The following is a 13,585-nucleotide window of genomic DNA, read 5'->3' on the forward strand; positions in this document are numbered from 1 at the left end:
TGCCTTAGGAAATGAGGCTAAAAGGTGAATAGGATTATTGTCGCTTTATTCAGGCCTGGCAAATGGCTTCCAAGGTCACCCGGCCCGGCCGGCACGGAGCAGCAGCCCCGGCTGCTTGTTCACAGCCGGCCTCTCCTTCCTTTCCTGGGGGGCTGCTCTGTGCACCCCAAATCTGCATGGCCGTGCCCGTGTGCCCTCTGCCTTTGCTGGCTCTTTGTGGCCAGTTCCCTCCCCAGTGCTGGATGCTGGAGGCCACCCAGATCAAGACCAGCTCCTCAGCCTGCGGGTGCCATGGGCACCATACTCCGCCGAATTTCTGCACCGAAGGAGCCGTATTTGCAAATCCCCCCAGAGCAGGGGGAGCCCGGCCAGTGGATGAGGGTGGGCGGGACATGGGGAAGAAATGTCCTGGGACGAGCTGGCAGAGCCCCGCGGAGAGCGTGGTGGGGACTGGCGCCCGTGGCCCCATTGTTTTGGCTTTTCCTGCCCCCCTGCCCGGTACCCCCGGCTGCTCCACGGCTGACTCAGTCAGGAGTTCACTGCTGGGATGGAGAAGAGTTGGAGACAAAGCTGCTGTCCCGCAGACGCCTCTTAGCCCCAGCTGCCTTGCGGGTCATTGCCTGCCCAGCCCCGCGGGGGTTATCAGGCAGCTCCAGCTGGCCCCACGGACTGCAGCGTCCGGCTGAGAGCCCGGGGCAGCCCTGAGCACGGGCAGCGGCGCCGTGCCGAGGGCCGGAGGGGGCTGTGCCACAGGGCCAGGTCCGGCTGCGCGGCTCGGCCGCTGTGCCCTGGCAGCGGCCCCGCGGTGTCCGCAGGAGCCATTGTCTGCGCCGGACTCCCCGCGCTGCGGAAGCGCCGCCCGGTTCCCTTCCCGCACATCCCGCTGTGCGGGGGACCCGCGGGCGGCCCAGCCTCACCCCGTGCGGCCCCGGGAACCTCCGCGTGCCTCCGTGCCCCGGCTGCCGGCCCTGCCCGGGGACCCGCCTGCCCGAGCACCCGCTGGCTCCCCCCGTGACTCTGCCCACGGTGCGCCCCGAGCAGCCACATGGCCGGCGGGGCGTGTGCGTCCCGGTGCTCCCCCCGGTGCGTGCGTGCCCCGGCTCGGCAGGGACGGACACGTGCAGAGCTGCTCGCCTCCCCCCATCCCTCCGCGGTCTCGGACCCGCCCGGGGCAGCGGCGGCAACCGGGGCCACCCCCGGGACCCTCAGCCCCGCCCCCAGCGCGCCTTCCCATTGGCTGCCCCGGCCGGTGGGCGTGGCCGGGCGGGACCGGCCCGAACCGGCTCTGCCCGCGGGGCCAGGAGAGAGGAGAAGGCGCTCGGCGCGATCTTCTTCTCTGATTGGCCGCGCCGGGCCGAATGGGCGGGGTCTGAGGGGCGCAGCGCCGTGCGATTGGCTGACCGGAGGGGCGAGGGGGCGGTGCCCGACCCGGACCCGCCCCTCCCCGGTGCCCCCGGTCGCGGTTATAGCGCGCGCGCGGCGCGGCGGGGGCGCGTGCGGAGATGGCGGCGGGCGCGGCGGGAGCGCGCGCGGTCCTGGCGCTGCTCGTCTTGTGCTCGATGGCCGCCGGCGCCGCGGGGACAAGTACGGAGCGGGCCGGGGTGGCTCCGGGCTGGGGGGCTCCACTCGGGCGGCCCGGGGTGGCGGGAGGTTGGCGGGGGCCCATTGGGGGGCTCCGGGGGAACGGGGGGGTTGGACGGAGGGGTGTCCTGCGGGGGCTCCGAGGGGCTTTGGCGGGATCCCCGCCCCGCGGGTGGGCTCCGGGCCGGGTCCGGGAGCGGCAGGCGTGGGGGGAGGAGCGGCGGCGCGGGCGCCTGCGGCGGGGCACGTCCGCGGCGGGCGGGGCCGGGGGAACGGAGGCGCCCTGGGGTTATCGGGGAATGGCCGGGCCGGGCTGCGCTCGGCACAGCCGTCGGGCAGTCCCGGAGCTCGGGCGGAGGATGCCCCGGCGCACCGCGTGCCCGCTGATCTCTTTAACCAGGGCGGGGGGCGACGGGGTCCGCCGGTGCTTTCAGCCGCGCTGGGTCGTTTTCTCCTTAGGAAAACCGAGGAGTTTAATCCCCGCAGCCGCTTCTCCGGTTTCCGCGGCTGAGGAGCAGCAACGGGTCCCCGGGCTTTAAACCCTAAAGATGTTCGGGATAATCCCCGGGGCGGAGCGGGTCCGGTGCGGGGCGGCGGCTCCGCAGCCCCCGGTGGGCACGGAAAGCTCTTCCCGCAGGGCTGAGCGGGCTCTGCCCTGTGCTGGGGCTCCACCTTTCACCTTCGCAGGTTTGGGAGGCAAACCCGGCCGCGTTCTCCCCGCAGCCTCCGGACCAGCCCTCGCACACGAGGTGCGAATGGTTTGGTCGCCAGCGGCAAGCAGCCGGTCCGGGCTGCTCGGCGTTTTGAATACTTAAACAATTTGTAGCCTATTTGCTACAAATCCAGCCTATTTGCACTTAATTCAGCATAGCACACCGAACCCTAGGAGTGGGAGGCTCCTGGCAAACCGGAGTGTGTGCTCCGATAGTTTCTTTCTACGGAACTGCATTTCAATTCTGCAGGGCAGAGCCGCCTTCTAAACCTCACCCTTATCACCTGGAGCTGCCCAGGTTGGCCACATCCCGCTCCCCCCGTGGCCCTGAGGGTTTCCTGCCGGCACCCTCGTGCCTGGGGGCTGGCACCGGTGGGATGTGGGAAAGGCAGTTCCTATCCTGGCTTTGAAAAGCCCTGGAAGGGAGAGCTGGCCCAGCAGTTGTGTAATGCCCACGTCCTGCCTGGCCATGCCTGGGCTTGGTGTGGAGCCGTGCTGGTGCCTCGAGGGAGCACAGTGGGGGCTGGAAAGTGGGGTTTGGCCTCTCAGCAGTGTTTAGGTCTGGCTTTATGGGGCAGACTGGGTAGCAGCTCACCCCACGGAGCATGGGTCAATGTGTGCCTGGACTCTGCGCCCTCGGGGGGAGGGATCCTGACTTTGACCTGGCTGTGCAAAGCTTAAGGGCAGATTTTATAGCTATTTTAAATGGTAAAAAGTGTTAGATCCTCAATTATCCTCTTCCCAAACCGAGAAACAAAGGTCAGGCCAGGCAGGAACATGGACCCAGTGGGGCTCTGGCCGGGCTCAGCCACCCCGAGCACGTCCCACTGCTGTTGACACCCCGAGGACTCCTCCCTCTGCGGGGGGAGAGGTTGTTTTTAGTTTGAAGGTGACTCTGGAGAATGTTATCTGGTCTCTCTGCCTTCCCTGCTGTCCCGCTGGCTCGGATACCACGCTGTGCCCGGGGAGGCATCCGGGCTCAGCTCTGTGAGGAGCGCCTGGGCTTTGGGAGCTGAGCTCCTCCTGCAGCCTGTCACCCTCTGGAAAATGTGCCAGCAGCCCTGATCCACCCCAGTGGGTTGGTGCTGGCCATGCTCCCGTGCCTTGGGCTGGACAGAGCCCAGAGAGCCCACGGCTGGGATTTCCTGCTCTCAGCTTTCTGGTGGGGACAGGGAGGGCATTAATCCCGTGGGAATGCAAGTGGTACTCGCTGCTGCTGCTTGCTGGAGCCTTTTAACCTGTTTGAACTGCACGAGGTACCCTCTTAACTCGGAGCAAATAACCTTGCACAGCTTATTTTGTCAGCGCACGGTAATCACCTTGTAGCTGTAAAACCCTTGATCTTTACCAGCTCCCGCTTTAATTCGGGCTGCACTTGAAGCAGACGGGCTCCTACAAGTGCTGTGGGCAGTTCCAGGGCTTGGCAGGGTTGGGAGTGTTTGATCACGGGCCTGTGGTGTGGAAAAAAACCCTTCTGGCATGCAGGTCAGTGGTTCTGGGAGTGGAACCCAGCTGGTAGCCCCATCCCATAATATCTCTGGGTACCCCTGAACCTCCTGCTCGGTTAAAATTAGTGTCTGCTTTCTCCTAAGAGTGCTTTGTCACCCCCCCATGGGGGGTCCTTTCTCCTTTCAGCCATGCTTATTGTTCAAGACTTCCAAAGGAGTCTTTAGTAGGAAAAGCTAGTTTTTCCTTTGAAAAATTTGGAATTAATTTCTTCAGGAGTCAAGCTTAGCTTACAGGCTAACTTGTGTCTTTCTTGAGTTTGAGCAAGCTTGGGTTTGTGACGCTGATTTGTTCCTACTCTCACAAAAAGCAGCCTTGGGATTTTTCATTAAAACATCTTCAGGCTTTCAAAACCCCCCAAAAACTTCTCCTAAGCCCACTTCCTCTGTGCCTGTACATCATGGTGCATCCATGGAAGGTTGTTTATAATCACAAAGTGCTTTCAACTGAGCAAATTAATTCCTGGAAGGTTCTTGGGGTGCGAGCTGCCTGTTAGTACAGGAAGGATGTGTCTCAAGCTCAGCTCCTTCTGCAATCTGGCTGGGGGTGAGTCACGTAGTGACCTCGACTTGTGCCTGATGGCTTTTCCCGAAGTGGAGCTGCTGAGCCTCCCTTCCTGCCTGCCCTGGGAAGGGCTCCTGGGGCTGTGGCCACTGCTCTGTGCCTGCCCTGGAGCCCGAGGGCGTTTGGCAGCTCCACTGCAGGGACCGACCTTTGGACTGGCTGATTCCAGCACTGAGCCCTCCGGCCTCTGGCTGCAAGGGCAGAGTGAAAAATACCCAAATTCCAGCCTGCAGCTGCTGCCTGTGCCTCTGGTGTGTTGGTTACCAGTTCAGCTCCGCAGGCTGGTCTTGCCTGAGATGAAAACTCAGATTTCACTGTTTGTATGACAACAAATGTACAAGTTTCCTCAGCCGGCTCGTGACATCTTGTGGTCTGCGAGACTTTCCTCCTCCCCCAAAAAAGTTCTTCCCTTGGGGTTGTGCTCAGGGGTTCCTGCTGGGCACCTTGGGGGGCTCAGGGATGGAACAAGGGTGTGGGCAGGCCAGGGGCTGGTACGTGTGGCTGTGCCACAGCACAGCGAGGGGGGGCCCTGGGCCCCGGCCAGCTCCGAATTACGGTCAGGCAGCCCGGGGCTGTGCAGTGAGGGGGAACAGACACGTTCCTCCTGGGGCCACAGGGGCTCAGTGAAGCCCTTTTCCCCTTGCAGTTGTCTTAAATCAAACTGGCTGTGAGGGGGCTCGGTCAGGGTCCCGCTGCCTCGCTGTCCCCAGCCTTCCACGGTGATGTGACCTGTGCAGCCCCTTGCCAGAGCACAGGCTGGGGAATGTGGAGGCTGCAGAAGCCCTTGAAACACAAATGTAGTGTTTTCATCGTGCCTGGGGGCCTTGGGCTGTCCCTCGGAGCAGGTGGGCGATGCCAGGGGCGTCCAGTTTGGATAGTGGCACACACAGAGTGCTGGTTTTGCAGCGGAGCCGCAGGAGATGCAAAATGCAAGCGAGCAGCCCTGTCTGAGGCAGGCAGAGTTCAGAGTGTGGAGGGGAGGGAGGGAAGAGCGCGCTGATGTGGAGACAGCCTGCAGCCTCTTCTCAGTCACCGAGGGTTATTTTTGCTCGTGGAAGGTGAATTCTTGCTTTGCACTAACACTTTGCACTAATACCTCTTCAACTCATAGCTGGCTTTATAAAGTCACCGCTGTCTCAAAAGAGACTGACTCAGGACAGCGTGGAGTTGTACTGCGAGGCGATTGGCAATCCCATCCCTGAGATCCAGTGGTGGTTTGAGGGCAACGACCCCAATGAGACCTATGCTCAGCTCTGGGATGGCGCACGGCAGGACCGTGTCAAAATCAACGCCACCTACAACCTGCACTCTACCAGCACCATCTCCATCGCCAACCTCACGGGCGACGACTCGGGCATGTATGAGTGCCGGGCTAGCAACGACCCCGACCGCAACCACTTGTCGAAGAGCCCCAAAGTCAAGTGGATCCGTTCCCAGGCGAACGTTTTTGTCATCGAACGTGAGTGGCCGCACCGAGGCCTTGGCACTTGCTCGGACACTGGTGTCTTGAGTCTCCTGCCATGCTCACCCCTGCACCTGTGTCCTGTGGCTCCCGAAAGCTCCCCCCACCCTCCCACCCCGGCTGTAGAACTGAGAGACTCCCACCCTCTGTCGATCTCCCCACCACCTGTGACTTGACCCCGGAATGGCCCTGCTCAAAAAGGGTTGTGGCTTCCCAATCAATTCGCCCTCCGGCAGTCCTGCGCCTTTTCCGGAGCCAAAGAACCTGGAACCTGCCGCTTATTCCCGAGCGCCTCCGAGCCCTGGTGCTGGCTGCAGAATTGAGCCTTGATTCTGTGGTCGACTCTGCCCTAACCACCACTGACCAGCAGCCCTTCCCTGCGGCTCGTACAGCTCCCGCTCCTTCCAGCAGCCCCGCTTTGAGCTCGCTTCCGTGCTGGTGAAGCCAGACTGTTGGGAAAACAAATCTTGCTTTGAGGTCTGAGGTGCAACCATTTTTGAAACGGCCGTGTCTGTGTGACACTTGAGTGTTGGTGTTGTTGCTTGTCCTGTGGACGTGGCCGGGTTCCCTCTCGCAGAGCGGGCGGAGCGCCCAGGCTGCTGCCAGAGATAGAAACCTGGGAGGGGGATTAAAGTCCTGCTGAGGTCTCCCCACGAATGCTGGAGTTAGGAGAGCAGAAATGTGCTATGGAGTACACAACTCCAGCAGAACCCTTCTTCCAGTGGAATTTGGATAGGAGGAAATGCAAAATGCCTGTCGGTCCTGGCAAGAACTGGGATGGAGATGGGGTGGGAGGGTAGGGACCGTAGTGGCACTGGGGCTGTGCAGTGGTGCTGCGGACAGCCTCCTACAAGTAGAAATGCCTGAGTCATCTTAGGTTGCATAATTTACTGCTGCCTGGCACATGGAGGCCCAGGACCTCGCGGAGTCATGGCTCTGTGTTCTCCCTGGAGTTGTTTTAACTAAACCCACGTGATCGTGTCTGCTGCCCCCCACCACAGAGGGTCCTGGCCGCCCTCTGTGCTACCTGGAGGTGTGTGAAGCTGCTCAGGTGCTGGGAGGTGTTGACACACGAGCCCTGTGGCGGCTCACAGCAGCGCAGAGCCGTGCTCTGCCCTTCAGAGTGACCTTTTCCATTGCTTATTGAGCACTGGGGCTGCTGCACCCGTGCTAGGGACAGCGGAGATTCGAGCGATGCAGGGCACGGCAGCGGATCCTGCTCGTGGGGGGAGCAGCTGCAGGGCCAGCGTGGCCATCCCAGGTCCACTCAGGCCTGGTCACCTGGCGTTGGGGACTCCCTGGTGCTGGCCAGGTCTGGTAGGGAGCTGTGTGAAGGTAAGTGGAAGCTGGGAATAGAGACAAGGAGCTGTGGGGTTTGCGTTGCAGGTTCTTGGGCACCACGTCAGCTCTGCCGTACCCTGGGTTAACTTAAATCCAATTCTCCATGAATGCAGGTCCAGAAATTGCAACTGGTCTCGCTGAGGCTTCTGGCAAGCTGACTCTGAGCTGTAACATATCTGGACCACACCCCACCGTCACGGGCCACAAGTGGATTCACAAAGAGAAGGTCCTGCAGGAGGACAGCAGCCCGGCTGCTTTTACCAGCTACACGTGAGTGTCAGGGCAAGGTCAGAACCTGAGCACGGGCAGGTTTTCTTCCCAAAAAGCAGCTGGTGTTTGCTGTCAGCTGGGACCAGGGCTGAGGTCTTGCAGTTCTGCTGGTGGGGTGGGGCTTTGGCACTGTGGAGTTTAACAGAGTTTTGGTAAGGCCCAACACTCTCCTTTATGGGGAGGAAGGCAGCGAAAAAGGAGGAGAAAGGGGCAGTTTTGTGCCACAAATATCCTCTTAGAGAGAGATTTCCTGGTTTTAAGCAGGTGTTCAGCTAGACTCTGGTTATTCAGTGTCCCAGAGCTTTGAAGGAGCCCTGCTCTGGGCAGGCCACCAGCTGTGTGTGGAGCAAGAGGCTCCAGTGCATGTTGTCTCTCCTTGGGGCTTTGTGTCCCTTCCCAGAGTCCCAGAAGGAGCTGGAGAGCTGTGGTCCGTGCCGGGTGCGGGAATACCGGCCTTATTGTGGCAGTGCAGTGAGCTTTCCTTTCTGATTACGGTCAGGCCTGGCTGGCAGTGACCCAGCAGCTGTGGAGGCATCATGTCCCTTTGTATGGCAGTGCCGACGTGCCTGTCTCCCCATAGCAACAGGGAGCTGAACAAGGATTAAAGTATTTATAACCCAGCCTCCCTCGCGTGACCTCAATTCCTCAGCTGAGTGGTTTTTGGAAGTGGGAAGCGCCGTGCAGGGCAGGACTAACAAACAGCCCCTTGTCCCAGTGCAGCCATGGGACAAACTGTGGCCCCCTTCTCTCGAGTGGGTATTACTGAGCAGCAGAATGGGATGTTTGTTGCAGGGCTGCATAATCCACTAAATCTCATTGCAGCAGCTTTACAGGAAGGAGAATTGTGAGAGTTTTTCTCTATGAGGGGGATCAATCCAGAGCAGCCCGGCCTGGGTGATCTTTGCCACTGCTTTGCCCTGTGATTCACTGAGCTGGAACAGTGATCACTGATTTGACAGAGCACCTGTCTGCTCACAGATGTGGTGCACGTGAAACCCTCTTCTGCCACCCTCAGTGTGTGAGGAGAGAGTGGAGGCTCTTGGGTTGCTGTAGGTACAAAGTGCAGCATAAATATTCTGCTGGAATGGGGGAAATTTGCTATGGAGGAGGCTGCTGATGCTTGTGGGTGTGTGATTCCCTGAGTCTGGAGGTCGGAATCTCTGGATAAGTTGTGCTGGATGCTTAACCTGAATCCTGTTTTTGGTAGAATCGAGGGGAAGATGGAGGAGCACTCCGGCGTCTACGAGTGCGTCTTCGAAGCAAACCCACAGATAAAAGGACAAGTGAATATTTCTGGTAATTTCATCTCTTTGCTCCTGGGGTCTGAGGAGGGGCGTGGGGAAGCTGTGACCTCCTGAACACTTTGCTGGGGTGTCTTTTCAGCTGGTTGAAAAGCTGCTCCCAGCCTTCATCTGGCTGCTGTCTGAGAGGCAGCGCCGTTATCAGGCCATTGCAGTGTCTGCAGGGTCAGCCCTGAGATCTGGCATTAAACCAGCCTTCTGTGGGCATGTTCCCACAGGAATAATGGATAGAGGGATAATACCTGCTGGAGAAATCTGCTTGAGCCTTTCCTGAAGCAGCTTGATACACTTCTCTCACTAGCTTGGCATTTTTAAAGAGAGGAACAACCCGACTGAGGTTTTGGGGTAGCTGATTCTGGTGAGGTGGGCTGCAGGAAGCACAAATCTCTGTGATTTCTATAGTGAGATGTCCAAATTTTTTTTTTTTTTTCCTCTTGCCTAGTTCCCCCCCAGGTGACAGCATACAAGAAGTCTGAGCATGGGAATGAGGGGGACACGGGTGTGCTGACCTGCAAGAATCCCTCTTTCCCTGCTGTCACCACTTGGTCCTGGCACAAAAGTGGTCAGGGGGTAAGTGCTGTGGTTTGCTCCTTCTCCCCTCCTGCCCAGTCCTTGTGCCAGCAGAATAGTTCCAAAGCTCAGTGCTCCCCTGCAGGGGGGTTTCTGTGGTGGTCAGTCAGCACTGCCCTGATATAGGAATGTGCCCCCTTTTGATGGAGTGACTAAATTATTCTTGGTCTGCTTAAAAAGGCAAAAAGCCCAGAAATTTCTCTCCCAGTTTGGTACAAAGACACCTCATAGAACCTGTTGGACTTCACCTCAGACCTGGGGCTGAAGGCAGAGGCCAAGAGGTCCAGCCTGGGTAATTCACTAGAAAAGGGAGAGAACAAAAGAAATAATCACTTTTGAGGTGTGTTTTAGCAGGAGCAAGAACCTCTTGCCCCTGGCTCGGTTTTTCTCCGTAAGACCTTTGTTATTTTGCCTTTTACTAAACCTTTTCCTGTTTCCAACACTACCTCAAAATCCATCCTGCTAATTTTAAGCCACTCGGGGTAGCTAAGATATCTCAAGTGTGATAAATTCTCTGTAAAAACCCATAAAACCTAGCTCAAAGAGAAAAGCCACCACCCTGAGCTCCCTCTTCCTCCTCCTCCCTGCAGCGCCTGGACAACGCCTCTGGGCGATACATCATCAAATCCAGCGGCAACAAGACGGAGCTGCGCATCCTGAAGCTGGATATCGAGCAGGACACGGGTGACTATTTCTGCAACGGCACCAACTCCTTGGGCACCGGCGACGCCACGGTGAACCTGCGCGTCCGCAGCCGCCTGGCAGCGCTCTGGCCCTTCCTGGGCATCGTGGCAGAGGTCCTCGTTCTTGTCACCATCATCTTCATCTATGAGAAGAGGAGGAAGCCAGATGAAGTTCCTGACGGTAAGAGGCAGCCAGGTTTGGATCTGTGCAGGAAGATCAAGGGGTTTGCAGCTTGTAGGGGGTGCTGAGGTCCCTCTCTCAGAGGAGGGGTGGTTTGAGGGTACTCGGGGCACTCGAGGGACCAGTCTGTACCATGCCACTTCAGCCATGAAGCTGCCTGTAATTGCACTGTTTATGGCAGTCCTGCAGTGAGATCTGGAGCAGGAGAGGATTCTGTGCAGGTCAGCCTGACCCTTTGTCTCACCAGTTCCTCTGCTTCCCTTGAGTGTTTGCGGGGCTGGATTTGCTTTGGCAGCTCCCACCCTGGACAAGGTGGTTTGTGAAGAAGTACTAGAGCTTTTGTGGTGCTGCAGAACTGGGAGGGACTGTGTCAGTGGCTCTGAAAGACCAGGCTTGTGTTCAGTTCAGGATGTTTTGGGTCATCAGATCCACACATCCTGGATCTCAAAGACCCGTACTATCTTTAATCTGTTCTGGAAGCACCAGCTCCTCCCTTTCCTTATCGGTGAGGATCTGCATTGTGTCAGCTCACAGCCTCCTTTATCTGATGCCGTTAACAATGCTGTGTGAATGCTCTGTATCCTTCCTGCCCGGGATCCTGCAGTGCCCCTGGCCCCCTGTGAGGAGCAGGCTCAGGAGAGGTGCAGCAGAGGGGCTAAAGGTCAGATCCCTCCCCTGATTGCAGGGCTTGGAATTCCACTGGAGGCAGTTTTCACAAGCAGGTGTTTTGCCCTCTGACACCCCTGGCTGGAAGGCAAACGCTGTCTTAAAGATGTTGTAGCTGCATCTCCCAGCAAAACCACTGGTTTGGTGGCATCAGTCCAGGTCTGTGGGGTGCTGACCTGTCAGAGCTGTAGCAGATGCTTTGATAGACAGGTGAATGTGCTGAAATGTCCTGATGCTCCTTGGCAAGAGGAGCTCAAGCTCCCAGGTGCTCATGGATGAGGATACAGCATCACACCCCTTTGGTAAACACACATGGCTTTACACTTCCCTGGTGTAAAGTGGTTCTTTCTGCCCCAAAGTCTCTGTAGCATTGCCCCTCCTGAAGGGTGACACTGAGGCCTGTCTGAACCAGTTCCCCCCAGTACTTTCTTTGAACTGGGCCCTCCTGTCACCTGGGGTGGGGTGGGGGCAGTCTGGCCTCTCTTTGGGGTGATATCCCTGCTGGTGTTACCTGTCCACTCTTCCTTTCTCTGCTGCTGGGTGCCACCTCACGTGGTAAGTAGAAGGTAGTTCCAGCCGTGTGCCTGCCTCCTCTCACCAGCTGTGAGCAGATCCTGGTGCCCAGGGCAGCCCCAGAGCCCCGAGCACGGGGCTCAAGGGGAGCCAGGGCTGGAGAGGAGGTGATGGGGAGCAAAGGACACAACTGGGAGCCTCCTGTTGGGAGGTGGCAGATCTCAGGGGGCTGGTGAAAGGCTGCAGGGCTTGGCACGTGTTGGCAGAGGTGTTTCCTTAGCTGTGCTGCTCAGAACGTGGCGTGCAGTGTTTGTTTTGGTATCACAACGTGTGGGGAGGGAGAAGGGCTTCCTGCTGCTGCTGCTTAAAGCCTCATTCCTGAAACATCCTGTTTGGCTTCCCCTTTACCTGCTGTGAGTGTGCTGGGATCTGGGAGCCATCCCAAGTCCTGGTGCCATGGGGGTGAGCACAGGGGATGGATCAGGGCAGCAGATCTCACCAGAGGAGCTCTACCCTCCCCAGTTTTAAGTGGTGGAGGAATGGCTGCCTGGAATGCAGTTTCCACTGCTTTAATGGGAGGCAGAGGTCACTTTGTGTGTCGTATTCCCTGACTATTTATATTTTGTTTTCTCTTTCTGTGCTGTCCTGAATGTGAAGATGATGATGGAGGCTCTGCACCACTGTGAGTACCTTGCCTGTTCCTATTTAGCCGGATTTGTACTCGTAGATCTCATCCAGCCAGGGAATCTGTTCCAAAGATAAAAGCTGGCTGGTGTGGGGGGAGATGTCCCCCCCACGGTTCATTTGATGTCCCCACGTGTAAACCACACATAGCTGAGGTGGCACTGGTGTCTGACCCTGCTCTGGGATCTGATTTGGACCTTACATTAATGGGTGAGGGGTGGTGGTGGGGGCACTTTCTGCTCTCCCTTTCCTCACTCCCCTTCTCCCTTCCCAGGAAGAGCAATGCCACAAACCACAAGGACAAGAACGTCCGCCAGAGAAACGCCAACTAAGAGCAGGGCCAGGTGAGTGCCTGGAGCAGGAGCTGCAGCATCTGAGCCTGCTGAGGAGAAGCCAGAGGCCACTGTGGCCCAGCTCTACCTGCCCCTGCCAGCCCAGTGCAGCTGTACTGGTGCAGCAGTTTATCTGACTGGCTTTTCTTTCTCTCCTGCCAGGTGATGTGTAGATGAAGAACTCGTCTGGACAATTTTATTTTCTTTTAATTTTTTGGTAAAATAGCACCATGGAATACTCTAGTGCGTCCTTGCGATTCAGTTACTTCACTTTCTAAGGAAACTTAAGTTGTAGAATATAAAATACAGTTCTTTTTTTTTTTTTTTTTTTTTTTTAAGAGTCGTGGGAGGGTTTTTTCTACCTGTAAATGTAAATCCTTTGTTCCTGGTAGTCTAGGTCTCTGACTGTCTCTGTCCTAGGTTATTTCATGTTGGTACAGAGTGGGGAGGGGGGTGGGAATGCAGCTGTGTCCCACCTGCTTGTGGGGGTGAGGGAGGAGCTGCTTTGGTGGCTGTTGGGAGATGACCTGATCTGACCAGAGGGTTCAGGAAGGGGTTCTGTGTCTTCCCCAGTGCGTCACCAGGAGCAAGGCTGCACTTTTCCCTGGCCAGGGCTCGTTCCTGGCATGTCCCTGTTGGGCAGACTCCCAGTCAACTCCTGCCGAGCTGCTCTTGGTTACTCTGCAGCCAGGAGCTGGATGCTGGATAAATGATTGCTGTAACTTATTCCATGGGTTGTTCGTGTCTCTGCAGTGGGGAGGGGCAGGGTGAGCCGGGGCTGGGGGTGGTTTTAAGGTTTAACAGCTTTGTGCTTGTGCTTGAGCCATCGCAGTGTGTGTGTGTGTGACATGGGGGCCTGTGAGCAGACAGGTGCTCAGGGGAGTCTTAACACCTTTTACTGCTGCTTAGCATTGAACTGTTCCATCTGTTAACACTTCACAAATAAAGATGATTCCTCTCTCTTTTTTCCACCTCTGGACTCTGGTCTCGTCCCTCTGGCTGCAGAACACAATGCTGTGTCTGGGTTTGGTGCCAGCTCTGGCTGCCCTCTAATTGCTGAGGAGATGCAGCTCGATGGGTGTGAAAGCCTTCATGGAGGGAGGGAGGGGTGTTCCCTGCTCTGCAGAGCCTGGAGGAACCTGGGCCACACTTGCCTATATGGGACAGTCTCCCCTTGCCCTGCTCCACAATTCCTCAGGGCTCGTGGCTGTAGGGCCAA

General features: G+C 57.7%; 1 protein-coding gene across 1 annotated transcript; it reads left to right on the forward strand.

Moving 5' to 3' along the window:
- The first annotated feature begins 1,479 nt into the window (after positions 1-1,479).
- On the forward strand, positions 1,480-13,337 carry BSG (basigin (Ok blood group)). Its single transcript, XM_053965932.1, has 9 exons — positions 1,480-1,584; positions 5,475-5,822; positions 7,280-7,436; positions 8,644-8,732; positions 9,180-9,307; positions 9,898-10,171; positions 12,008-12,032; positions 12,309-12,378; positions 12,529-13,337. Exons 1-8 carry the CDS (start codon positions 1,503-1,505, stop codon positions 12,364-12,366), a joined length of 1,161 nt encoding a protein of 386 aa, XP_053821907.1. The 5' UTR covers positions 1,480-1,502; the 3' UTR covers positions 12,367-12,378; positions 12,529-13,337.
- Positions 13,338-13,585: the final 248 nt, after the last annotated feature.

Source organism: Vidua chalybeata, chromosome 27 (genome assembly GCF_026979565.1).
Source record: "Vidua chalybeata isolate OUT-0048 chromosome 27, bVidCha1 merged haplotype, whole genome shotgun sequence".
Taxonomy (NCBI): Eukaryota; Metazoa; Chordata; class Aves; order Passeriformes; family Viduidae; genus Vidua; species Vidua chalybeata.

Coding starts and splice junctions, on each gene's coding strand:
- BSG (XM_053965932.1), top strand. CDS start 1,503: ATGGCGGCGGGCGCGGCGGGAGCGCGCGCGGTCCTGGCGCTGCTCGTC. Junction 8,733..9,179: donor AGGACAAGTGAATATTTCTG/GTAATTTCATCT, acceptor CCTCTTGCCTAG/TTCCCCCCCAGGTGACAGCA. Junction 12,033..12,308: donor GATGGAGGCTCTGCACCACT/GTGAGTACCTTG, acceptor CTCCCTTCCCAG/GAAGAGCAATGCCACAAACC.